The sequence below is a fragment of the Stenella coeruleoalba genome, assembly GCF_951394435.1.
Source record: "Stenella coeruleoalba genome assembly, chromosome: 18".
Taxonomy (NCBI): domain Eukaryota; kingdom Metazoa; phylum Chordata; class Mammalia; order Artiodactyla; family Delphinidae; genus Stenella; species Stenella coeruleoalba.
In genome coordinates this window covers 9,598,453-9,624,919 of record NC_137164.1, presented here as the reverse complement: position 1 = coordinate 9,624,919, position 26,467 = coordinate 9,598,453, and the positions used below count along the sequence as shown (strand labels likewise).

At 37.6% G+C, this 26,467-nt stretch overlaps 1 protein-coding gene across 3 annotated transcripts in view; it reads left to right on the top strand.

Annotated features, from left to right (window-relative positions):
* Window positions 1–26,467, top strand: part of STARD13 (StAR related lipid transfer domain containing 13) — a 383,423-nt gene that overhangs the window by 87,665 nt on the left and 269,291 nt on the right. For all 3 annotated transcript variants that reach the window (XM_079903299.1, XM_079903298.1, XM_079903297.1), the window contains one exon: window positions 2,337–2,370. In XM_079903299.1, the coding sequence (XP_079759425.1) occupies window positions 2,337–2,370 (34 nt within the window). The remainder of the gene's footprint in view (window positions 1–2,336; window positions 2,371–26,467) is intronic.

Genomic DNA, 26,467 nt, shown 5'->3' with positions numbered 1-26,467 from the left:
ACGTGGAGAGAGCTTTCTCCTCCTCCAGGTCACAGTGTCTCAAGTTTTACCATTAGAGATTCAGTACTTGGTGTTTGTCATCAGACGTTGCCTTTAAAATATGAATATCCTTGGGAAAAGTGAATCTTCTCATTGTTAGTCATCAATCCTTTTGTGAGCTTGCTTTTACCCAGTGTAAGTGTGAACAGAGACATAAAATTAGGTGAGAGAGAGAGAGAATAAAAATAGGGTGCAAGGAACTGTGGTATAGAGCAGGGGTCCCCAACCCCCGGGCCACGGACTGGTAGTGGTACGCAGCCTGTTAGGACCTGGGCCACACAGCAGGGGGTGAGCAGTGGGCAAGCGAGGGAAGCTTCATCTGCCGCTCCCCATCGCTCTCATTACCTCCTGAACCATCACCCCCACCCCACACCCCGGTCAGTGGAAAAATTGTCTTCCACGAAACTGGTGCCTGCATCGGCGTTTTGTCTCTTTCATTCCTGACTCTCGTAGAGTATTATTTACATGATGCTTTGAAAAAGTTAATAAAATATAAGTCTTTGTTTTTGAGAAATTCCTTCAGAATAATCAACAAATATTTATTGTATGTCTCTTCTGTGCCACACTTGTTGCTCAGCACATCACATGAATTATTGTACTTACTCCTCAAAGCAACCCTGTTTGCCTGATGAGGAAGTGAGGCTCAGAGAAATTTGGTAACTTTCTGAAGGTCACGCAGCAAGCAACTGCCTTTCTGATTGGTAAACATAGATCTTAACCTCTAAACTCTATTTATTCTTAGGGTAATGGGGAACCATTGAACAGTTCCAAGAACAAAAGCAACATGATCAAATTGTATTTTAGAAACATCACACTGGATGTGAATAGATTGGGGGGAAATAAGACTAGATAGAGTCAAGCTAGAAGTTAGAAAGCTATTGCAATTATCTAAGCATGACATGAATGTTGCCCAGGATGTGGAAGTAGAAATGAAAAGATAGATTCAAGCAATATTCGAGAGTAGGCATAAACAGAATTTAACTGGAAGGACAGAAAAGTGTCAAAGATGGGTTTCCAATTTGAGCAACCAGGTAGATGGTTGTTTTCATCAGTTGTAGTTGCTATGACAAAAATACCATAGACTGAGTGGCTTAAACAACAAATATTTATTTCTCACAGTTCTGGAAGCTAGAAGTCCAAGATCAAGACACTGGCAGATGTGGTGTCTGGTGAAAACTCATTTCCTGGTTTGCAAATGACCATTTTCCTCGCTGAGTCCTCACATGGCAGAGAACTCTGAGCTCTTCATCCTCTTATAAGGGCACCAGTCCCATCATGGGGACCCACCCCCATGACCTCATCCAAACCAAATTACCTCCCAAAGGCTCCACCTCCAAATACCATCACATTGGGGATTAGGCTTCAACACATGAATTTGGGGAGGGACGCACACATTCAGTCCACAGCAATGGTGATGCCTTTCACTAAGATGGGAACACAGAAAGAGTATCAGTTTGGGGCTGGGTGTATGTGTGAGGGGGCGGATAATGTTGAGCTCCGAACACATGGTGTTTGGGGTGTCTGTGAAATGTCCAACCGCAGATGTCCAATAAACAGTTTCCTCTATTGGCCTGAAGCTCAAGGAAAGAGATGTGGGCTGGAGATATAAATCTGGAGGTTATCAGGGTATGGATGGAAAGTAGATGAGATCACCCTGGAAAAAGTGCAAAGTAAAAAGAGAAGCCAGCCCTGTGCCATGTCTGAAAAACGAAATAAAACAAAAGTAAATTAAATCAATATGCAAGAATGGCACAGGCAAGAAGGGAATCCACCAAGAAAATGAAAAGGAACAGTTAGAGAGGTAGAAGAGATAGCAGGGACCGCATGGGAGAACAGGAGCCTAGAAGGATAAAGCTTTCGACGGGAGGAGTGCTCAGCTGCCTTGGCTGCTATAATGTTACTGAGAGATAAAGTGAGGCAGGGGATGGTTTTAGCACTAAGGAGGTTGTTGGTGACATGAGGACAGTGGAGTAGACGACAAAAACTAGACTTCAGTCTTCCTCTAGTTGCTAAATGGACGCATAGTATAGTGTAAATCTTTACATAAGTCTGAGAAAAATAAACTTCATGCATCTTCTTTGTCAATGAGTATTTTAATTACTTGTATTATTCCAAATACTTTGTGCACACTAAAATCATTCAATCCTAATATGCTAATTGGTATTTTACTTTCATTTCTGGAGGCCATTCGATTCTAATTTTACAATCTGGTTTTTTTTTTCAAACTCAGTGATGATATTCTTGATGAAGACAGTGTAATTTTGAGATATTAAGAGAGTTTTTATTTTTTTATACAGGTGCTCTCTGACAAACAAAGCAAAGAGAGAGCAGGTAAGTCTCTTTGATGAAGTCTGTTTTACTATTTATCTATAAAAGTTGTTTGAAGAGCCTTGCCTAGTCACTATAAATTTAAGCATGCCACAAGTCTTGCTGAATAATTGATAGTCACAGTATGATGTTAAATTAGAGTATATTCTACGTCTTGAAAACTGGATCAGTTCACTCAGTTTTTCCCTGGTACTCGTGCAGCCATATTGTGGGTTTAATTCCTGTTTTGTACAGTTGGTTCCATACGGATAGAAATTACTTTGCATAACTAGACCTGTTGTGATCATTTCGCTGTCTATACAAATATGTTGTATAGATAGTGAAATCATTATGTTGTACACCTGAAACTACTATACTGTTATATGCGAACCATATGTCAAAAAATTTTTAATGAAATTAAAAAAAGAAATTCCTTTGCCTAACCAGACTTTATCTTGAAATATATACTATAGATAAAGTAGTAACAAAAGATTACACCCGTACCAAAACAACTGCTCAGGTGAATCCTCTTAACAATAAAAAAGGGTAGCAATTTTTCTTTGTATAGCTTCTGTATTTGGAAATGTTCTGTGTAAATCAAAATGTTTTACATCTTTTTTTTATTTAAATGTTTCACATCTTAATTTATTGAATTTCTTATTTCAATAACTACATAAAATAACAGCTAACAACCCCCTGAACCACCACTTCTTACCAACGGTTTAGCAGCTGTTGTTTTATTTGAACAGTTCTTTATTTGAACAGTCATTGTGGACATATTCTGAATCTTCTCATTTGTCCTTACTTCATATGGTCATTTAAATGTTTACACTTGAAAGGAAGCCACTTCAAAAACTTTGTGTAACTCCACTACACACATTCTTTACATGTTGAAGATAATATGTTTCTGGAAAAGTTCAATGAAAAAATTAAAACTTCTTTTCTCTGAGTTAATATCTTTAAAGGCTTTTTTTGAAATAATCTTGTCAAATAATGCCACTAAAAAATAATACTCTAGTGCTGCCCTTATCTTCGGTAACCATCATTGTTTTCGTTTTCGAAGACCTCTTTTTCTTTAATCTGTTGGAGAAAACTTTTAGTCCCTATTCAGATACCCAAGATCTCAGCTTCAGTTCAAATTAGCATCAGCATTGGGTCTCTGGGATATAGTCATCTGCTGTTCTTCTGTCTCCTGGGGAGATTTGTAAGGAGACTTTCACACTGGACCAACAAGTGTGCAGGGCCCACCAGCTGTAGCAAAATCACCAGACCGAGTTTTCTTCTGCTGTTCTGTGAAATGCTTGTAGCATCAAGCATGCACAGTTTTGTCCATATCCATTTTTATATTTGAGACCTTAACAATACATAACCTTCAACCAACTGACACCTAAGTAGGGAATAAGCAAAGCCCACTTTTAAAATCTTACGAACGTGTCCCAGTTGTAAACTATGCCATAAGTAGAACCCTCTGTGCTTCACCTCTCTTGTTGAAATTCCAACCTGAGCTAGAGTTGATCTTGAATTTACGTCAGCAAAGACTGTACTTCACTCCAGAAATCACCAAATGAGGGATTTACACAAAAAAGTAGCATGTGAAGGTTTTAACTAGAATGTGATAGATTTATTTTCTTTTTATCATAAGCAAATCAAACTTGTTATAGTTAAAAAATACTTTCCATCACATAAAAGCTACAGTCAAGAGAGTAAATAAGAAACAACTGCCGTTAACTCCTGGCCAGAACTGACAAGTACTTTTCTAACAAATCTCCAATGAGGAAGTCCGTCTTTGGTGACTCTGATCCGGTGTAAATGCACCAGATTGGATGTGGAGCTTACCTACAAGTATTCAGGTATCACGCAGTGGGGCTTCAATCGACCAGAGGCTCAATTTTTAGCTGCTTATGCACTCTGCCAGCTAGTGTTTCATCTTGACAGAAAAAAAAAAGAATAGGCAAGCAGGCCAGCAGAAACTAGAAAAGAGTCAAATCAGTTTTCACATAAATTTTATGGAAAGCGCTTTGGGAGTAGGAAATATTGGTGAGGGAAGTCTGAGGACAATTTTTCTTCACATGTAAATCAGAGGAGAATTTTTGAAGCCTAATTCAAATTTCCATGCAAATGTAAAATAGTCCATAAGTTTGGGTTTTTCAATAACAGCTGTCCTCTTTTTTTTATCTCATCTTTCAGATTATTTTTACGATTCAAATTTTTAATGGTCATTCCTTCCTGCTGTGTGTAAAATGTGAAGTCAGATCCCCTCATTTTTGGCTTCCCATCATTGCTTCTTGATTGGAGTGTCCAAGAGCTTCTTTCTGTGTGTTTTACCAAAGATGTAATATAGAGGTCAGACAGAAGAGGCTATTCAATATAGAGAGACGTAAGATGTAACATGACATAGAAAAAGGACATACTGTGACCCAGCCTCACTGTTTGCCCTTGTAAGGTGATTCCTAATGATTCTTTCTTGTGTGGCCTGATCCACATTTTCCTCTGGTCTCAGTCACTGGAGAGAGATAAATGGGGAACCCAATGTAATAGTGATCTCAAGCAGAAAAGCTTAGGCACAAGGAGGTGGTCTAAAGGCCAGTCGATGTGCTTACCTTCACTAATAGTTTAAGAGAGGGTGTCACTAAATAACTACACTCTTTTTTAAGGGGTCCAATAAACTGTCCAATAGGACCAAAATATTTCAGCCTAGTTGTGGAAGGAATATTTGCTGTGGTAACAGTGGAGTAAATTCTGAGTTTATGCCGATCAACACTGTGACCTTTGTGAGATAAAAAGTCAAAATGGAAATAAATGGTACATATTATGGTATGACTTCCTAATGGAATGAAAAATTAATTCATTTTTGAAAAGTGAATATAAATGTTTAAAAACTAACCCATATAGCTGTAGTTGACTTGATCTGCCCTTAAATTCAGTTTCTCATGGTATGTATTTTTCCTTTCTTCAATTTGTAAATAGGAGACCAAAGCCAAATTCCAGTATTGCTCACTATCAAGAATATTTGAATCTTGTACTGATAAACTGTTCTTCACATACAATGTACATTTCGCTTCCAGAGTGTAAAAAAAAAAAATTTCTCTTCCATTTAGAAAATGAGTTAAAAACCTAGGGAAAATAAGGTTACTGAGTTATTTTTTTCTCAGTAATTTCATTAGGGCAACACGGACAGCTCCTCCAAGCATAGTTTCAAAACAAGTTTCTTGGCCATAACTATCCCTCCTTCCTGAGAGTACTGTAATTACTTTCTGCCCCCTCAGCTTCATTGTGTTACGGAGTTTTGTTAGGCCCATTATCAAGAATATGAAGGCTCTGTCACAAAAAGAATTTCCCAAGTGATAGAGGTGCAGGGCACACAGGGAGTCAAACGTGCAGCCAAATCCAATGATTATGAACAGAAGCATATGCTATGGAATATTCTTCCATTTCATTAGAATTTACTTCTAGTGACAAATGCCCAAGATCGAGAAATTCTCAATGCCCCTCACCAACCCCAATTGGAAATTATGACTTCATTTTAACTCATAGAGTGTTGAACATCTACTATGTCCCTGGCACTGTGCAAGGTCTTAGCGACACTAAGATAAATGAGATAAAATTATCCCTCCTTCAAGAAAGTTATCCAACTTAAATCCCCTCTCTTGAGATTTCTTTAGTGAAAACAGAGCTTTTCAGTAAATGTGTGACTAGTGAAATTTACAATAATTTAATAAGTTATAAAATTGTGATTTCCTATAGCTACATAAAGAGAAGCAATTACCATTCGTGGCAGTATGCCCACATGAAGCAAAAGGAAAGCATCAGCGTGTTCTGAGAGGAAACTTGGTTTTATTTTATATTAATTTGTATGAATCTCTATCATTGAAATGCAAGTGCAGCATAAAGCTTAAGAGCTATGTAAATCTAGTTCACATTCTTTCGCTCCATATTTGAGTTGTACCAGTTTATTCTGGATACTTACTTATAGCCCTTGTAAGCTGCCAATTTAAATACAGATGGAAAGGAGAGTGGCTTTTATCCACCATTCCTACCTCTTGCACCTGGCATGCAAAGTCTTCTCCGGGGCAGTGCTTCCCAAATATCTATCAAAAAGCGCCCAATAACAGGAAGTCAGGGAAATTGCCAAGCCAGCAAACATGAAATTTGTTTTACCTGAAGAATTCAGATGACTTTTGCATTGCTATTTCCTCCACTTTAAATGCTTGTCCCCGACTCTTAGCATGGTTGTCTCCTCATCATCCAGCTTAAATCCACCTGCTTTTTTTTTCTTAATTTAATTAATTAATTTATTTTTGGCTGCGTTGAGTCCTCGTTGCTGTGCACAGGCTTTCTCTAGTTGCAGCGAGCGGGGGCTACTCTTTGTTGCGGTGCATGGGCTTCTCATTGCGGCGGCTTCTCTTGTTGTGGAGCACGGGCTTGGTTGCTCTACGGCATGTGGGATCTTCCCGGCCCAAGGCCCGAACCCGTGTCCCCTGCATCAGCATGTGGATTCTTAACCACTGCGCCACCAGGGAAGCCCCCTAAATCCACCTGCTTTTAAAACTCTTCTCTGCCCCCTCTATCTGAAGAGGTTGCCTCCTCCCCCCACTAATTTCTAGCTCTGCAACTTTTTGTTTCCTTCACAGCACTTGTCAGAATTTAATTTCTTCCTTCCTTCCTTCCTCCCTCCCTCCCTCCCTTCCTTTTTCCTTCCTTCCTCACTTCCTACCTACCTTCCTTCCTTTCCATTAGATTAGATTGCCCATGTCTTATTTATTGTTTTATCCCCTGTGCCCAACAGACTGCTGCTACATAACAGGTGCTCAAAAACATTTGATGACTCGAAGAATTCCTGAATAACTGTTTTGTATTAAGATAATTGTGTGCCATCTAGAAAAAATATATATGCAGTAGGAAGACCACTGTGTTTATGCAGTGGCTTTGTGGCATTCTTGGCACATTGCTGAGTATCCAGTTTGAAGAGGATAAGTCTGGGATATTAGAGGAAGATAGAGGATCAGTGTTTATTGAGTGCCTACTGTGTGCTAGATTATGATGATTCTTTATGAATATTCACTCATTCAATCCTCAAGAAACCCTGTAATGTAAGAGGTATTGTCCTCACTTTTTACATATAAAAAATAAGGGTCAGTAAGATTAAATTGCTCAATGAGTGTCTAAGTTGGAATTTAAACCTGGTTCTATTTGATTTTTAAGATCATGTACTTTTCACTAAACAAATACTTCTTGAGGAGTATAGTGGGATTGTGGGGTGGTGGGGGACCTGGGAGTTGCTCGTTGCTACTACTTGTCCAACCACTGTATTTTATGTATTCGTAAATTTATTGAGTTATTGCATAGGCATTATGATTCATTACATAATGAACACAAAGAAGGAAAAGACAGTGTCTTCCCTCGAGGAGCTCACAGTTAGTGGGGAAGAGAATAAACAAACAATACATAAAGTGATCAAATGTAGATATTTTCTGTTATATTTATATACCAGCAATTTAGAGTGTAAATATGGCAAGGACACAGGCAGGACCCTTAAAATCAAGGAAAAATTACTTTTGCAAATATTTTAATAAAACTTCATTTAAATGTTCCCTCATAAATAGTAATCATTTATAAAAAATGAGTTCTGGAGACCAAAATTGAAGCAAAGAAAGAGGTTTGATCTTATGGTTGCTGTTGTTGCCTCTATAGTATCTTTGGAGGAAGCCAGACTTGAGCAAACCCTAAATGATAAAAGACAAATCAGTACCTGGTTTCTCCCCTTTGTGGTCTTTTGGGAAATGAGGCAGATTCTACTAGAGGGTGAGAGACCTTGAATAGATGAGATCATGACCAGAAAGCAGATACAACACTTGGTAGCTAGTTTGTTGGCAGCAGGGAAAGAGTATTTTCTTGTTAAGAGAATCTTTCTTTGATATAATCAATAATTTCTTCAGTCAGAAACATTGAAGACTAATTTGTTTGTTTTTCAGTACCATTTCTTGCAAATAATAGACCTTAGCTGAAAAACATCCTTTTCACCTTATGTCCTATTTGTTTCATGATCTGAAAGGAAAATATAAAAATTTTCTATTCAATAACAACATGATTTTATCTTTTTATTTGTTATCTTAAAAAAATAGATCTCTCTACTTTTATGCATAGCATATTGGTTTCTTAAATAATATAAAGTTAATATTGAAAACAAAGTATTATTTCATTTTGAGGTTCTACGATATACCCACATCTTGTAAATAGATTTAAGATTAGTCCATGTTTATATTTATTATTCTTGAAATGCAATCTCCGTAAATAGTGCATTAAGGAAAATACCAGAGTTAAAAGACAGCCATAATTTTTGCTTTCGAAATTGCCTTTTATAAGTATGCTATATTTAAAAATATATAATCTTGAAACCATCATTCACACACCATTATTTTCACTGCAATTTTATTACAAATAAATATAGTCCCATGGAAAATTTTCAGTCATATTGACTGCAGCATTACTACAGATGAGTAACTTTGATGTATATTTACCTCTAGCCACTAATTCAGTCTTTGGAAATACTGGTAGGTCTAAATGGGTTTTTTGTAAGCTCCAGTTGTTTTGTGAAGCTGCCCCTTCCCCTAGGCAGCCCTGAAATTATCCAGTTGAAAATGTGGGACCTTTTATGAGACATTGTTTTAATCCAGAGGGCTGATCATATGCTTAAAAAAAAGAATATTCTGACCCATATAATTTTTTACAGAAATTAATCATTGAATACTATTCAATTATATTCCGCTAATTTATATGTATGACTTTTGTTAACATCCTCCTCTAAGAAAGGAACAAAGATTCCAAAATCACATTAGAATTTGGGCACCATCACCAACAGCTGGCAAGTAATTGGGGTTTCTCTCACTCTGTATCAGAAATTTCCAGCCCAGAACCTTCTGACATGGAAACATGGGTACCCCTCTCCTCCTTTACCGGCCAGCACTTTAATCTCCCCTCTTGTTCACTGAACACCCTCTGCTCTCTCACTCCTCAGAGACACAAAGACAAGATGTTCCCTGACCTCCCCACCTGGTAAATCCCTCTGCACATTCAAGAGGCAGATCAGAGGCTAATCCCTCTTCTGTTGAACTTTCCCTTAATCCCCCAAACAGAGTAAACCGGCACACGACACATTATGATCCTCCCTGTCATGGCTCCTATTACATTCTATAACTTCTATTGCAGAAGTTATATCTCCTGTAATATTCTATATCTTCTATTGCAGAAGTTATATCCTCGAAAGCAGACCACAATTTATTATTTTTTGTATCCTCGGTACATGCACATACTGGGTTCTTGATAAATTTTTGTTGAATGAATGAACGAATGAAATAATTTGCATTTTACATTTGTAACAACCTGTGAGGTAAGCAATACAGTAAATCCCCTACATACGAACAAGTTCCATTATGAGAATGCATTCGTAAGTCCAATTTGTTTGTAAGTCCAACAAAGTTAGCCTGGGTAACCAACTAACGCAATCAACTATATACCGCTGCTTTTATGCTTGCTTCCAGACACCCTGGGCTTGAAATAAAGATACTGTACTACTGTACTCCATACAGTACCATACAGTAAAGTACACAAAAGCGCACATGACAATGTACAACAGACACGTGAACTAACTTACGTGATTGGACATGCGAACACATATTCACATCTTTGAAAGTTCGCAGCTTGAAGGTTCGTATGTAGGGAACTTACTGTGTAGTTATTATCTTGATCTTACAGAAACTGAGGTTAATAGGCATTAAATGACTTTTTAACATGTATGCATCTGTTCTACTGACTGACAGAAGAAACTAACATTGAAACTTTAGTCAAATAATTTTTCTAGCACACCAGGTATTGAGTGTTGTTTTGCTTTTGTCCTTCAATTTTTTTCCCACGACTTGATTTTAACATTGGTTATTTGAAAATGCATATGCTCCATAACAGTACAAATAGAAATATAAGGCAAGCCCCAAATGCGAGGCAAATATGTCATTTAAAATCTATTAGCCTCATTAAAAAGGTAAAAAGAAACAAATGAAATTAATTTTTAAAATATTTTATTTAACCCATATCTCTAAAATATCATTTCAACATAAAATAAAAATTATAAATATTAATAAGATGTTTCACTTTTTTGTAGTAAGTATTTAAGATCTTGGGAGTATTTCACACTTCACATCACATCTCGGTTCAGACTAGTCACATTTTGATAGCACAAATTATAACATCTTTTTATAAGTCACTCTGTGATTTGCTGTTTGACACAGTCTGTGGGGAGCAACATTAGTGAATCAATTTAAGTGGTGAGAAAGGGGATATCATCATGGCATAGCTAGGGAAAATCAGTAAGCCACCGGTGTGAGTTATAGTGTCTTTTCCTCCATTGTTTTGATTTGAAATACTTGTAGGGATTATTGATTTCCTTAGTGGAATTATTGAAAGCATTCCTACTTCCCTCTGCAATCCAAAATATTATTTTTATCTTTTACATTTCTTAATGCAAAACTAAAGAACACTGTTCTTTTTAGAGACAGAACATGTGGGCATTAGAGACAGGCTGAAGATTGAGTGTAGGCTCCTGTTACTTACTAGCCTCATCATCAAAGGCAAGTTGCTGAGGTAACAGAAGTTACCGAAATAAGCCTCATTTTACTAATCTGCAAACATACATTACAACATACCTATTTGGCATAATTATTATGGGGGTTATATGAGATAACAGATGGAAAGTTCTGAGTATGATGCCTGCATGTGGTCAATATACAGTGGCTATTGCTTGCTTACTTACTAGCTCTATACAAAGTTCCCATAATCACCTCCAACTACAACTTATATTTACTGAGTAGCCAAGTGATACATGGTAAAGCATTTTAACGGTGGATACGAGGCCATAAACCAAGACTAGAAGGAGAAGTCAAGATGTTCTAACTTTTAAGATATCAAAGCTCTTTTTTTTAATAAATTTATTTATTTATGGCTGTGTTGGGTCTTCGTTGCTGTGCACGGGCTTTCTCTAGTTGCAGTGAGTGGGGCAACTCTTTGTTGCGGTGCGCGGTCTTCTCATTGTGGTGGCTTCTCTTGTTGCGGAGCATGGGCTCTAGGCAGTGCAGGCATCAGTAGTTGTGGCACATGGGCTTCAGTAGTTGTGTCTCGCGAGCTCTAGAGCACAGGCTCAGTAGTTGTGGTGCATGGGCTTAGTTGCTCCACGGCATGTGGGATCTTCCCGGCCCAGGGCTCAAACATGTGTCCCCTGCCTTGGCAGGTGGATTCTTAACCACTTCGCCACCAGGGCAGCCCAAAGCTCATTCTTTATATGTTATCTTGGATAAGTCACATTCTGCTTCCTTAGATATAAAAGGTAAAAAAAATGTTTTGCTTCAATAATAGAAGTACTGTGGCCACTTAATATAACAATTATTTCATAATAAGTTTTATAACAAATAAGTACACTCTACCACTCTGAAAGGAAATTTATGGATAAAAGATACACATAATTTTGAAAAGCAACATAATAAATGAAGTGTAATAAGTAAAAAGGAAAGTAATTTACAATTAAATGATTGTGTATTTAATATATAATGAAATAAAAGGAAAGTAATTTACAATTAAATGATTGTGTATTTAATATATAATGTTCAGCTTGATTATATTAGAAGATATAATGAAGTAGTCTGATGCTTATAATGAGTAGTTTTAGATTTAAAAGAGGTAAGAATATGCGAAGCCACTTGGTAGAAGAGTTACAGGAAAATGAAGGAGTAGAGGTAAGGATAGAATTAGAATAAAACCAGGGTCGAGATGAGTAATAACCGACAGACTTATGTGTATGATAAAAGGCAAAAGAAAATAACCTTAATTAAAGTAAAGATTAGATGCTAAGACAAATTGTCAACTCTTATGTAGAGAAAATGAGAAAGTTTGATTTCTTGCAAATGAGCTGAGCTTTGTTCATGTATGGTGTCACAATAATTAATTCCCTGTGTTATAACATGGGACAGAGAACAAAAAACCTATCTCCTTTCTTGAAATTCCACCTCATGGCAATGCATGCAGTCAGACTCATATTTAAAAAGACACTAGAGATCATTTCTTTCCATGGGCAACAGAAAATGAGGATGGATTAGAAAAAGCTTTACTACAAGAAGCTATAGAGAAATTGTATAATCAATGCATGGGAACAGTATTGAAAAACCTAGGTAATTACAAAATAAATGCTTTAATCATAGATGGTCATATTTAACATTTTAAAATAAGTCTAAATAATACTAAATGTTAGCCTTCCCACAATTTACATGGTAGTTTCATTGCTGGAAAATTCAGTGTGTATTAAAACCATGTAAAAACTACTTTCTGTTTGTCTCTAAAATGGAATTAAGTTCTAGTTGCAGAGAAGCTCAGATAATAATTTATGTGGAAGGAGGTCTGGAAATCACGCAGAATGCAGGGCAGTTCTTCCCTGGGCATGCCTGTCCCATGGCTTTCAGGATAGTCACTAAATTCTAGTAGAAGCTCCTAGTTATTGCAGTAAACAAAAATGCACTCCCTCATTTTTTTCCCCAAAAGCACCCTTCTAGGAGGTTTAAGATCTCCATTGAGGCTTAGAGAGAAAGCACACCCTTGCATTTGAAACTTTCCACACACAGGCACTAACCTAGCAGCATGACGTGAGGTTGGGATACCTAAAATGGGACTGAGTGTGCATCTGCAACTTGTTCCTTCAACTGCCTGGTGCCAACCGTGGCGTGCCAGTTCTAACAGCCCCTAGGCACTTCAGATGCTTGCTGGACGCTCTGTTTGTTGATGGCCTTGAAAGAATCTCTTTCCAAGTAGGAGACGTAGGCAAAACTTCACGCTGCTAGTCAAAAACAAACACCACTGAATAAATGAGTATACAGTGCAAATCTGTTGTGCCATTTGAATAATTACATATATGGTGGTTTTCCTTTTCACTGAGCTCTTGTACAAAGTGAGACTACAATTTTTGTTCATCTTTTGAGAATTTCAATGAGTTTTAAAACTTCTATTACCTATTCTTAGCTCCAAAAACTCCCATCAAAATCCATCTGTCATTTGATAACAATCAGCAGCTCAAATTAACAAACTCTCAGCCTTGGATAGGAGTTTAATTCATCTATAAAAGTCATCTTTCAGTTGTGGAAGCAAACCAATTTCTCTTCTGGAAAATTCACTAAAGGCAAGCTTCTCAGACTATGCCTATTTTGAGTAACATTGTAAGGTTTCTGAAAGGCACACTTGAGTTACATAATAACATACAAAATGAATTTAGCTTTTTACATGTAAAATACATCCACATCCCTACTGCTTATGGCCTTTTTTTTACAGGCAGTTCCTATTCCCTATAGGCATGTTCCCGATCACCCATGGGATGAAATCCAGAAAACTTGTCTGGCCATCAGAGTTCCTAAACAGTCTGACTGCCACTTACCCCCACCTCCATCCCATGCTGTCAGACAGCCTCCAGCTCATCCCTCTTGCAGCTGTCTGTATTTGCCTCCTCACAGCCATCACTCAGGCCAGACACAGGAGCTTCTGGGCCGGCCATTGAACTCCTACTTGGTCATGTAATCACTTCACTTTGAGTCAATTTTTTCATAAGTACAAAGTAGGGGGCATTAAATAAAGTTAATGTTTGTAGAATGCTTAGCACACAGTCGCTCCTCCAGAATTGTGAGTTCCTGTCTCCTCCCTTCTAAGGTCTTCATCTCTACATCTATAAAAACAACTGTCTTTGAGACCAACCCAAATTCTACCTCTGTGAAAATTTCCCTTGAGACCTCAGCTAGAAGTACTCACTCATTTACAGATGAAGAAACTAGATACAGAAAAATTAAGTAACTACTGATAGCTCAGGGCTTCATAACTGGTAAGTGGTAAAGATAGATTCCAACCTAGGTAATCTGGTTCTAGAGTGTGTGTTTTTATTTTTATTTTTTAACAGGACATAAATTTTTTTAAAACACAACTTTATTGAGATATAATTTACATGCCATACATTTCACCCATTTAAGTGTACAACTCAAAAAAAAAAAAAGGGTACAGCTCAATGGTTTTTACCCTGTATACAGAGTTGTGCAACCGTCACCACAATCAATTTGAGAACATTCTCATTACTCCAGAAAGAAACCCCCCACCCATTAGCCGTCACTTCCCATTTCCCCGTTAATCCTACCCTGTAGTCCTTGGCCACCGTTAATCAACTTTCTATCTCTATAGATTTGCCTGTTCTGGACATTGCATATAAATGGACTCATACAACATGTGGTCTTCTGTGCCTCGTTACTCTCTTCCCATAATGCTTTCAAGGTTCTTCCACATTTTGGCATGTATCAGTACTTCATTTCTCTTTATTGCTGAGTAATATTCCATTTTATGGATAAACTTTATTTAGTTTATCTATTTATCAGTTTATGGACATTTGGATTCTTCCCACTTGTTGGCTATTATGATTATATGAATATTATTATGAATATTCATCTACACATTTTTGTGTGAACATACGTTTTTGTTATTCTTGGGTACATACTTAGAATTGCTGGGTCATATGGTAACTCTGTGTTAAACTTTTTGAGGAACTGCCAAACTGTTTTCCAAAGTGACTGTACCAGTTTAAATTCCTACGAACAATGTGTGAGGGTTCCAATTTCTCCACATCCTCACCAATACTTATTATTATCTGACTTTTATTATAGCCATCCTAGTGGGTATGAAATACTATCTCACTGTGGTTTTGATTTGCATTTCCCTAATGACTAATGATGTTGAACATCTTTTCACATGCCTGTTGGCCATTTGCATATCTTCCTTGAAGAAATGTCTGTTAAATCTTTTAAAATTTTTTGTAAGCCCATTTTTAAATTGGGTTATTTGTCTTTTCAAAGTGTTGAGTTGTTTCAGAGTGTTGAGGAGTTTTTAAATATATTCTTGTAGACAAGCCCTTATCAGATATATGGTTTGGAAATATTTTCTCCTATTCTGTGAGGTGTCATTTCACTTTTTGCTGATGTTCTTTGAAGTACAAATTTTTTAAACTCTGATGACTTCCAATTCATTTTCTCTTTCGTTGCTTATGTTTGTTATGTTGCTTATATCTAAGAAAGCTTTGCCTAACCTAACCCAAGTTCATGAAAATTTATTTGTATGTTTTCTTCTAAAAGTCTTGTGGTGTTAGCACTTAAATTTAGGCCTGTGATCACTTGGAATTAATTTTTTGTGTGTGGTCCAATGAAGGAGTCTGACTCCAGTCTTTCGCATATGGCTATCCAGTTGTTCCAGCATCACTTGTTGAAAAAACTATTCTTTCCGCCACTGAATTGACACCCTTGTTGATAAAGAGCCTGTGTACTTAATTTCAGTACTGTGCTACATCTGTCACTTCTACTCTCTGTCCATCAGATCCCTTCATCCTCACAAACTACATTTTCTTCCTCAGTCATACCATACTCTTCCACACATCCATACTTCCCTACATTCTTCCTGTCTGTCCTGAATGCAACTCCCCATTTTGTCTGCTATCCTGAAGACCAGCTCAAATGGAATCTATTTTGTCTAGTTTTTGTGGCTTTACCTGCAGCATATTATTTAGTTTTTCAAAATGTTTTACTTTTCATACTGGATCATTATCTAGTTACTGACAATTCCTCTACTGTTAAAAAACTATCATTCTCTTTCTCCAAGCACTTAGCACAGTGTCCAGCATATTATAGACACTATAGATATAAATCTGTTGAAATGAATGAATGAAAACGGCCTTGGCTAGGAATTTTAGGGGCTATAAGAAACCCAGGAAGATCCTAAAGCAATCAGGTATTCAATAAATATAAAAGGTGTTAAAATGAAAACTGCAACCCACAGTGAAAACATCATTTTCTCATGCTTCTGATAAATTTCCTGCAGACTTATCCTTGCTATATCACTGTTAAAACAGTGAAAGTTAGTGAAAATTTTACAGGTTGATGAAAGATTTTGTCAGCTAATGCACTATTTAAATGTATTTTACAGACTGCATTACTGAAAATACTTTAAAATTAATTTTGTTAATGTCTATCTCTTGCTTAGTTTTTATAGCATATTTTTGAAAGATTTTTTAAATTTATTTTTTATTTTTTTTACATCTTTATTGGAGTATAATTGCTTTACAATGGTGTGTTAGTTTCTGCTTTATAACAAAGTGAATCAGTTATACATATACATATATTCCCATATCTCTTCCCTCTTGTGTCTCCCTCCCTCCCACCCTCCCTATCCCACCCCACCAGGAGGTCACAAAGCACCGAGCTGATATCCCTGTGCTATGCGGCTGCTTCCCACTAGCTATCTACCTTACGTTTGGTAGTGTATATATGTCCATGCCTCTCTCTCGCTTTGTCACAGCTTACCCTTCCCCCTCCCCATATCCTCAAGTCCATTCTCTAGTAGGTCTGTGTCTTTATTCCTGTCTTACCCCTAGGTTCTTCATGACATTTTTTTTTCTTAAATTCCATATATATGTGTTAGCATACGGTATTTGTCTTTCTCCTTCTACTTACTTCACTCTGTATGACAGACTCTAGGTCTATCCACCTCATTACAAATAGCTCAATTTCTTTTCTTTTTATGGCTGAGTAATATTCCATTGTATATATGTGCCACATCTTCTTTATCCATTCATCCAATGATGGACACTTAGGTTGTTTCCATCTCCAGGCTATTGTAAATAGAGCTGTAATGAACATTTTGGTGTATGACTCTTTTTGAATTATGGTTTTCTCAGGGTATATGCCCAGTAGTGGGATTGTTGGGTCATATGGTAGTTCTACTTGTAGTTTTTTAAGGAACCTCCATACTGTTCTCCATAGTGGCTGTACCAATTCACATTCCCACCAACAGTGCAAGAGTGTTCCCTTTCCTCCGCACCCTCTCCAGCATTTATTGTTTCTAGATTTTTTTGATGATGGCCATTCTGACTGGTGTGAGATGATATCTCATTGTAGTTTTGATTTGCATTTCTCTAATGATTAATGATGTTGAGCATTCTTTCATGTGTTTGTTGGCAGTCTGTATATCTTCTTTGGAGAAATGTCTATTTAGATCTTCTGCCCATTTTTGGATTGGGTTGTTTGTTTTTCTGTTATTGAGCTGCATGAGCTGCTTATAAATTTTGGAGATTACTCCTTTGTCAGTTGCTTCATTTGCAAATATTTTCTCCCATTCTGAGGGTTGTCTTTTGGTCTTGTTTACAGTTTCCTTTGCTGTGCAAAAGCTTTGAAGTTTCATTAGGTCCCATTTGTTTATTTTTGTTTTTATTTCCATTTCTCTAGGAGGTGGGTCAAAAAGGATCTTGCTGTGATTTATGTCGTAGAGTGTTCTGCCTATGTTTTCCTCTAAGAGTTTGATAGTGTCTGGCCTTACATTTAGGTCTTTAATCCATTTTGAGCTTATTTTTGTTTATGGTGTTAGGGAGTGATCTAATCTCATACTTTTACATGTATCTGTCCAGTTTTCCTAGCACCACTTATTGAAGAGGCTGTCCTTTCTTCACTGTCCATTCCTGCCTCCTTTATCAAAGATAAGGTGACCATATGTGCATGGCTTTATCTCTGGGCTTTCTGTTCTGTTCCATTGACCTATCTTTCTGTTTTTGTGCCAGTACCATACTGTCTTGATTACTGTAGCTTTGTAGTATAGTCTGAAGTCAGGGAGCCTGATTCCTCCAGCTCCGTTTTTTGTTCTCAAGATTGCTTTGGCTATTCGGGGTCTTTTGTGTTTCCATACAAATTGTGAAACTTTTTGTTCTAGTTCTGTGAAAAATACCAGTGGTAGTTTGATAGGGATTGCATTAAATCTGTAGATTGCTTTGGGTAGTATAGTCATTTTCACAATGTTGATTCTTCCAATCCAAGAACATGGTATATCTCTCCATGTTTTTGTATCATCTTTACTTTCTTTCATCAGTGTCTTATAATTTTCTGCATACAGGTCTTTTGTCTCCTTAGGAAGGTTTATTCCTAGATATTTTATTCTTTTTGTTGCAGTGGTAAATGGGAGTGTTTTCTTGAGTTCACTTTCAGGTTTTTCATCATTAGTGTGTAGGAATGCCAGAGATTTCTGTGCATTAATTTTGTATCCCGCTACTTTACCAAATTCATTGATTAGCTCTAGTAGTTTTCTGGTAGCATCTTTAGGATTCTCTATGTATAGTATCATGTCATCTGCAAACAGTGACAGCTTTACTTCTTCTTTTCCGATTTGGATTCCTTTTATTTCCTTTTCTTCTCTGATTGCTGTGGCTAAACCTTCCAAAACTATGTTGAATAAGAGTGGTGAGAGTGGGCAACCTTGTCTTGTTCCTGATCTTAGTGGAAATGCTTTCAGTTTTTCACCATTGAGGACGATGTTGGCTGTGGGTTTGTCATATATGGCCTTTATTGTGTTGAGGAAAGTTCCCTCTATGCCTACTTTCTGGAGGGTTTTTATCATAAATTGGTGTTGAATTTTGTCGAAAGCTTTCTCTTCATCGATTGAGATGATCATATATTTTTTCTCCTTCAATTTGTTAATATGGTGTATCACATTGATTGATTTGCTTATATTGAAGAATCCTTGCATTCCTGGAATAAACCCCACTTGATCATGGTGTATGATCCTTTTAATGTGCTGTTGGTTTCTGTTTGCTAGTATTTTGTTGAGGATTTTTGCATCTATGTTCATCAGTGATATTGGTCTGTAGTTTTCTTTCTTTGTGACATCTTTGTCTGCTTTTGGTATCAGGGTGGTGGTGGCCTCGTAGAATGAGTTTGGGGGTGCAAAAACAGTCCAAAAAAGCCTGTATACTCTTTGACAGATTTACCTATATAACCATCATCCAGACTTACCAATTTTTAACATTTTAATATTTTTTAAACATTTTGTTCTATTTGCTTTATCATTTACACTCTCTCTAGTTAACTCATCCTTTGTTTTTGCCAAACTAAGCAAATACATGTATACTTTCTTATTTCTTCTTTTTTTTGCACAAAATTAGTATTCTGTTTTTGCTCTTTTGCATTTTTTTTTATGTCACCTAACAATATATCCTGGAGAGCACTTTTCATATCATTTTGGGATTTTTTGTTTTGTTTTGTTTTTAATAGCCACATGGCACTCCATTGTGTGTATGGACCACGGTTTAACCAACTTATCTCCTATGATTAGGCTATTAGGTACTTTCCAACATTTTGCAAATACAAATAATGCTGAAAGACATAATACTACACATATGTGTTTTCATATTGCCAGGGTATGTGAAGGTTAAATTTCTTGAAATGGAATTGCTTGGTAGAAAGGCTTTACTTATTTGCGTTCACACCAGCGATATATAAAAGTGCTATTTCCCATAGCCTCACCAAGTGAATATATTCTCAAGCTTTTACTTTTGCCAGTCTGGTAGGTCAAATGGATCTCTCAGTGTATTTTAAATTTACATTTCTCTTATTATGAATGAAGATGAGCATCTTTTCATATGTATAATGGCTGTTTTGTGTTTTGTATGTCTTTACGAATTGTTGTTCATGTCCTTTGCCCATTTTTCTGTCAGTTTTTGGTCTTTTTCTACTCTTGAGTTTTGAAAGTTTCCAATATATTAGGAATATTAGCACTTTATCTATAATACATATTAACAATATTTTCTCCTGTTTTGTCATTTGGAACTTCTATGTTCCACTCTTTTCTCATGGAGTTTTTGTCACATAAAAGTTCGTTTCATTTGTGATGCTTTGCTTTGAGTTGAATCTATCAACCTTTTCTTATATTGCATCTGGACTTTGGCTCAAAGGTAGAAAGCTGGTCCCCACACCTAGGTTATAGTGTAATTCACTTATGTTTTCTTCTTGTTCTTATATGCTTTCCTTTTTTGTTTTAACGTAAAGTATTATTATTTTAATACATTGCTGAATATCTGCTACTTTTAAATTTTATATTTCTTGCACCGATGTTTACAGTTGAGATTAATTACAATTTTCTATACATTGTGATATCTTTAATATAAAGTTATCCTGGTTTTATAAAAATAAATTTGAGTTAGTTCTCACTTTTTCCATGATCAAAAGTAGTTTGAATACCATTGGAATGATCTGGCTTTATTTAATCAGAACTTGAGAGATATTTATTCACCTTTTCATTCTCTTTTATAGCAATTAGTCTGTTTAACCTTTTCATTTTGGATTGTTTGGAAATTTTAATTTTCTTAAGAAATTATCCATTTCCTGAACATTTTCAAATTTGTTGCTGTAGATCTGCGTATAGAGAGCTCTACATGGTAAAGAGGGACAATATGCACCTTCTCTATTGACTGTCTCATTTTAAAGAGAGAATGTCAGGATATTGGGTTTTTTTAATTAAATATTATGACTCCAATTTGTATTACAGTACTCCAGTGTTATTTCTATGAGATTCCACCTAATGGATAAAACTGGGGGTAAAATCGCAAACTTGTTTTTGCTTCCCAAACTCGTAGGCTTTCTCTGTTTCTCTCTTAGAGATTCAAATATATGATTGAGAGAAAGCCTCAGGAAAATGATTAATTTCATTGATCATCATTATCACTATCATTATCATTATTATAATGATTATCATTATCATTATCACATCATTATCATCATTATCATATAATCACTTAGATTCAGAGAATACTAGAGCTGGAGAAAAGATTATAGATAATTAGTCCAACCCTTTCACCCTATAAACAAGGAAGCTGAAACCTTGTCGGGGTGACTTGCTCAGAGTTACCATCACAAATGAGTGGTTAGTGGTAGAGCCAGGGCAAGAAGCTGGTTTCCCAGCCTCTTGTATCCTATTCTAGTGCTCTTGCTTAGTTTCCCCTCCCTGCTTTTAGGGGAACTACTCGCATGTTGGGCTTAATGCAGATTCCTGCAGACTTCTACTTTCAATCAAAGTGAGTCAGCGCACCCAAAAGAGGTGATCCTGCAGGAAAGTGAGTGCACACTTGGAAATTCAGAATTAAGCTTTGGGTGAAGTTATTTCTTCAGGAGTAAAGCCCACTCACACAGTAGAAAGCCGTGAGAAGTTAAAGATCTGTTGATCCTTGGCCTCCATTATTCTCCTCACTGCACCCTCACCCATTGGAGATTTTTCCTAAAGCTCTTCAGAGTCCTCAGATGACCTCCAGGGAGACTCTGTAGTTACAAACAGCATGCAGGTTATTATCACTTGGCTGACAAAATTTTGCTGAGAATCAAATGATTGATGTATCCATCTGTTGCTCTGGTAAAACCTGAGGAGGGTCTAAAGTGAAGCTGGCTGTATAGGTGGTGTCCTCAGCAATACATGACCCATGGAAAGGCCTTAACCGTTTGCCAACTGCTTTGTAAGTCACCAAAACAGTACAAAATCAAAATTGAACCAAGGAATTTCAAAGCACCAATGAGGCTAGCAGCTGCCTCCTGGTTTAAATATAGAGAATAATCAAAATGATTCTAGGGCTTCCCTGGTGGCGCAGTGGTTGAGAGTCCGCCTGCCGATGCAGGGGACACGGGTTCGTGCCCCGGTCCGGGAAGATCCCACATGCCGCAGAGCGGCTGGGCCCGTGAGCCATGGCCGCTGAGCCTGCGTGTCTGGAGCCTGTGCTCCGCAATGGGAGAGGCCACAACAGTGAGAGGCCCGTGTACTGCAAAAAAACAAAACAAAACAAAACAAAAAAAAAACAAACAAAATGATTCTTCATTTGACACTCATAAAGGATAGTGCTTCTTTATTTTTTTTAATTTTCTTTCCAAAGAAACCCATCACTTTCTATGCCTGCTGAAATAAAGAGCTCTCTTAGCTTGTTTCTGAGTTGGAGACTCTTCCCACTTACCCTGCATTTCTTCAGAACATCAGCCTGGTCATTGCCACTGGAGCAGCCTGCCAGGATGCCCGAGCCTTACAAGGATCGAGTGGAATGTCATAGCAGAAGTGCATTGCAGGGGGAAGAGAGGTGCTGTCTCTGGAGAGAGAACAATCAGCTGAAATCCCAGTTAAAAGCATGGAATCTGAAATGAATCAGTCCAGTTCTGATAAGTAAGAAAGGAAACGGGAAAGGTGTAACAGTGGGGATGGATCAGTCTTGGCCTGCTATCTGTCATCCTTATGCTTTCTGTTTTGGAGAATGACGGGAGCTTACTGTTTGGGAATTGTCTAAATTTAAATTAAAAGCTACAGTTTATTCATAGAAGTTATTTCTAATCAAATGAATGATATAATAAATACTTCTATGTTCCAATATTTTCAAGAATTCAAATATTTCGAGTCAGGTGTTGCCATGAAATAGCTGAAGACATAGATATTGTAGTGATAGGAGTAGCAAATTAAAGAGCTTCTTCTTTTAAACACCTTGTCAAACACTAAAAGTTTGGCAGGCAGTTTTGATACTCAGAGCAGCTGGAGTTGGGGAGGCCTGGCTGGGAAGAAATGTCACATTTCTAGAAGTTGTAAAGAAAATGAAGCATATTCTTTCTTTAGCATAGCAGAATGTCCTGCTGATGTGTGAGTTGGGGCTGGGAGATGCCACCTCCTGCACGGTCCCGTGCTGTGCACAGACTGCAGAGGCTCTCTGCCAGAGGACTGAAGTGTCCTGTGTGGATCTAGAAGGATCATGAGCTCAGGGCAGTTTGTGACTCCATTATGCCTACTGTTTGTGAGGATAGTTGAAAATAGAAAGTTGAAATTATTTTGCTGAAAGGTTAGCACAGACAGAGGTTTATCCATCCCGCACAGGGGTCTCCTTTTGTAGAGCAAGGCTCTCCTCCAGCACAAGGGGGCAGGAGGTCGAGCATTCTGGGTGACGCTGCAGATGTTGAGGCCCATGACGAGTCATTCTCTGTTACCAGAAATGACTGAGTTTTGGGGTAGGAGATAAAGCCTGATGGCTGCATAAGTTTACATCCTTGGCCTTTTGGTTGGACATGCATTTAGCATTCTAATTCTGATTCTCTTGGGATGTTACTGAGATCAGGCAAGGTGTCCTTATTCCACGTCATTAGCCTTTTTGCTCACAACTAGCCTTTTGAAGAAGAGGGTGTATAGTACCTGCTCTTCTCTGTATGCTCCTTGCTTCTACTTCCACTTATATGACTGTTAACATCGTCCATGACACCAATAAAATGGAGGTGGTAGATTATCTTAGAAGATTTTCAAGAAATCACCTGACAACTACCTAACCTAGTCATATATCACAAGCATATTGCTACAATGGAAAGGCACACACAGCTGTTGATTTTTATTAAGCTTGCATTAAGCACTTAGCAGAAGACAGCAATAAATTAGTAATCACCTCAGTGTTTTCCAGGTTCAACTGAAGTGGCACATTAGGGGAATTCCAAGACGCTGTATCAAATATATGCTACATGGTGAAGGACACAGCAGGGAAGAGAGGAGAAAGTACACTGAAAGAGAATAATGGGAACAATTAAACTGTAAGGAGAATATACTGGAAAAAACATGCCTCCAAAGGTTGATATTTGTGTATAGCATAAAATGAAGTTGAAATTTCAGAGTGTCTTCCTTTCTTGGTAAGGTATTTGCAGTTCCAGTTAAGATTGGTAAATATAAATGACTAAATCTTATTCCCAGAAGGATGTTAGTATATCCCGACCTCCCAGGTTCTGAAACAAATTAGCATAGTACCCGCCTGACTCTTGTTTAGTCAGGCGGGTACTGTGCTAACTTCCACTGCCCATAACCAAGCCCTGAACATAATACCCGCGTGGAGAGAAATGTAACTTCATGTGCCAGGGCTTTTCTCTGCCAGCAGAAAGGGAAGGCAGTTGAGAAATTTGCCTATTCCGTCTTCTGCCCCATGGAATCTATAATTCACAGTACAATTTGTCACCCAGCAAGAACATGAAGATGAATAATGGAAAGGAGAAAATTTACAACCTCTTCCCTCTTGTTTTGTAATTTAAGGGTCACTTTCTTCATTCCTTCACTCACAGAATTGTGGTTTAGAGCCATGCTGTTTTGAATTTGTATTGTGGCTCCGTCATACACCAGCTGGGTGACTTCGGGTAAATTACTTGATTCCTCTATGCCCTTAGTTTCCTTATCTGTAAAATACAGACAATTACAGCACCCACCCCCTAGGATGAGTATAAGGATGAAATGAGTTAACATTTGCAAAGTGCTTAGAGCAATGCCTGGCACTTAGTAAGAAATATATAAATAATACCAAAAAATAAATAAATGAAATGTTTTTGAGGGCCTCGTATATGCCAGACACAGATCTAGGTACGGAGATACAGTAGTGAATAAAACAAAGTCCTGACTGACCTCATAGAACTTTCTTTCTAGTGGAAAAGTAGGTGATAAAAACAAGGCGACGTATGAGTTATGGTGATGGCTATTATGGAAATATCATGCAAAAGAGAGACGGGAGTATAGGGTTGGTTGTTGTTGGCAGAGGATAGTCAGGGGAAGTCTTTTGTATGAGGTGACATTGGAGCAGAGATTTGAGGGGATGAAGAGAGCTATTCAGAAGTTTGAGGAGAGGAGACATTCCAAACAGAGGGAACAACACTGGCAAAGGCCTGGAAGTAAGAGTAAACTTGGCCTATTAGATGAAGAGCTAAAACAGCCAGAGAGTGAGTGAAGTAGGGCATGAGGAGAGAGATAAAATAGGCTGGATCACATAAGCCATGGTCAGATCATCTAGCTCCAGGAAACAGGCTTAATTCCTAAGTTTAAAGAGACCATAATAATCAGCTTCATTCCAAGGGTATATATTGTCATCCCTTTGTTTCACTAGATTTTAGTTACTTTAAAATAAAGGAGTAGGTGGAAGTAACCCAAGTGTCCATCGGATAGACAGACAAAATGTGGTGTATACATTCAGCCTTAAAAACAAAGGTAATTGTGACACATGCTACAACATGGATAAACCTTGACGACATTATGTTAAGTGAATTAAGCCAGACACAAAAAGACAAATACTGAATGATTCCACTCATATGAGGTAGTCATATTCATAGAAATGAATAGTCAAATTGATAGAATTTGAGTAGTTAAATTCACAGAAACAGAAAGTAGAATGGTGGTTTCCCGGGGCTGTGGGGCGAGGGAAAAGGGGAGTTGTTTAATGAATACAGAGTTTTGCAAGATGAAAAATTTCTGAAGATTGGCTGCACAGTAATAACAGTACTGAACTGTACACTTAGAAATGGCTAAGAATGTAAATTTTATCTTATATATGATTTACCACAATTAAAAATTTTTAAATAAAAATAAAAACTGATAATGCAGTAACGCAGATTCACCTCCATACTACTAACATCTGGGGGAGCTAGGCACCAGGCAATGCATACAGATTCTCTGCTCTCTGAGTGTGTACCTAGTGGGCGACAACAGAAAGTCACATCCAGTGACAATTCCCATTGTTGAGCTTGTACTTCTTTTCACTTTAGGATTAGTAAATGTAAATTAATGGGTTACAATACATTATAAAAATTACTCTCAAACCCAGATTCTGTGAGAATAGGGTAAGATTAAGGGCCATTTCCGTTACTGTTTTGATGATTTCTGAGCAATAGATTTTCTCCTGTGACTTCGCTCTGCAAGAACTGCCGCCTGCCATCACGCAGCTGAGGCGATGTGCCAGGCTCCAGGCCCAAGCTTTCCTAAGCAGCAGCGGGCTGCGAGTCGAGCCCTAATGGAGAAGGTAACAAGGCTCACTTAAACTCAGAGACAAGGATGCTAAAGGCCCTCCAGGTGGTGTATGTTGTCTATATGCTTTTAACAATACCTGCCAGGACAAAGAGGCATAATTTCCATCTGAAATGACACTTTTAAATAGTATTTTTCACAAGTATGATTAAGCTGTTTCTACCCATTATTGCTCAGAAGAACACTCTCACAACGGGAAGAAAGGACAAAATAAAAACAAAGCAAAAATGCAGAAGCCCAGGCCATACTGTGCACGCAGTTCCATTTCTGTTGGGGTTCTGTCCTCAAGGTGTTTGAACCCTTTTCCTCCCTGACATGAGTTGCATTTAGCTACTGGCTACAGGACAGAGCTCTCGGGTTCCCATGATGAGGGGTGGTGGTAAAGACAGTGAATGTGTCCTATACAGGAAAGGAGCAC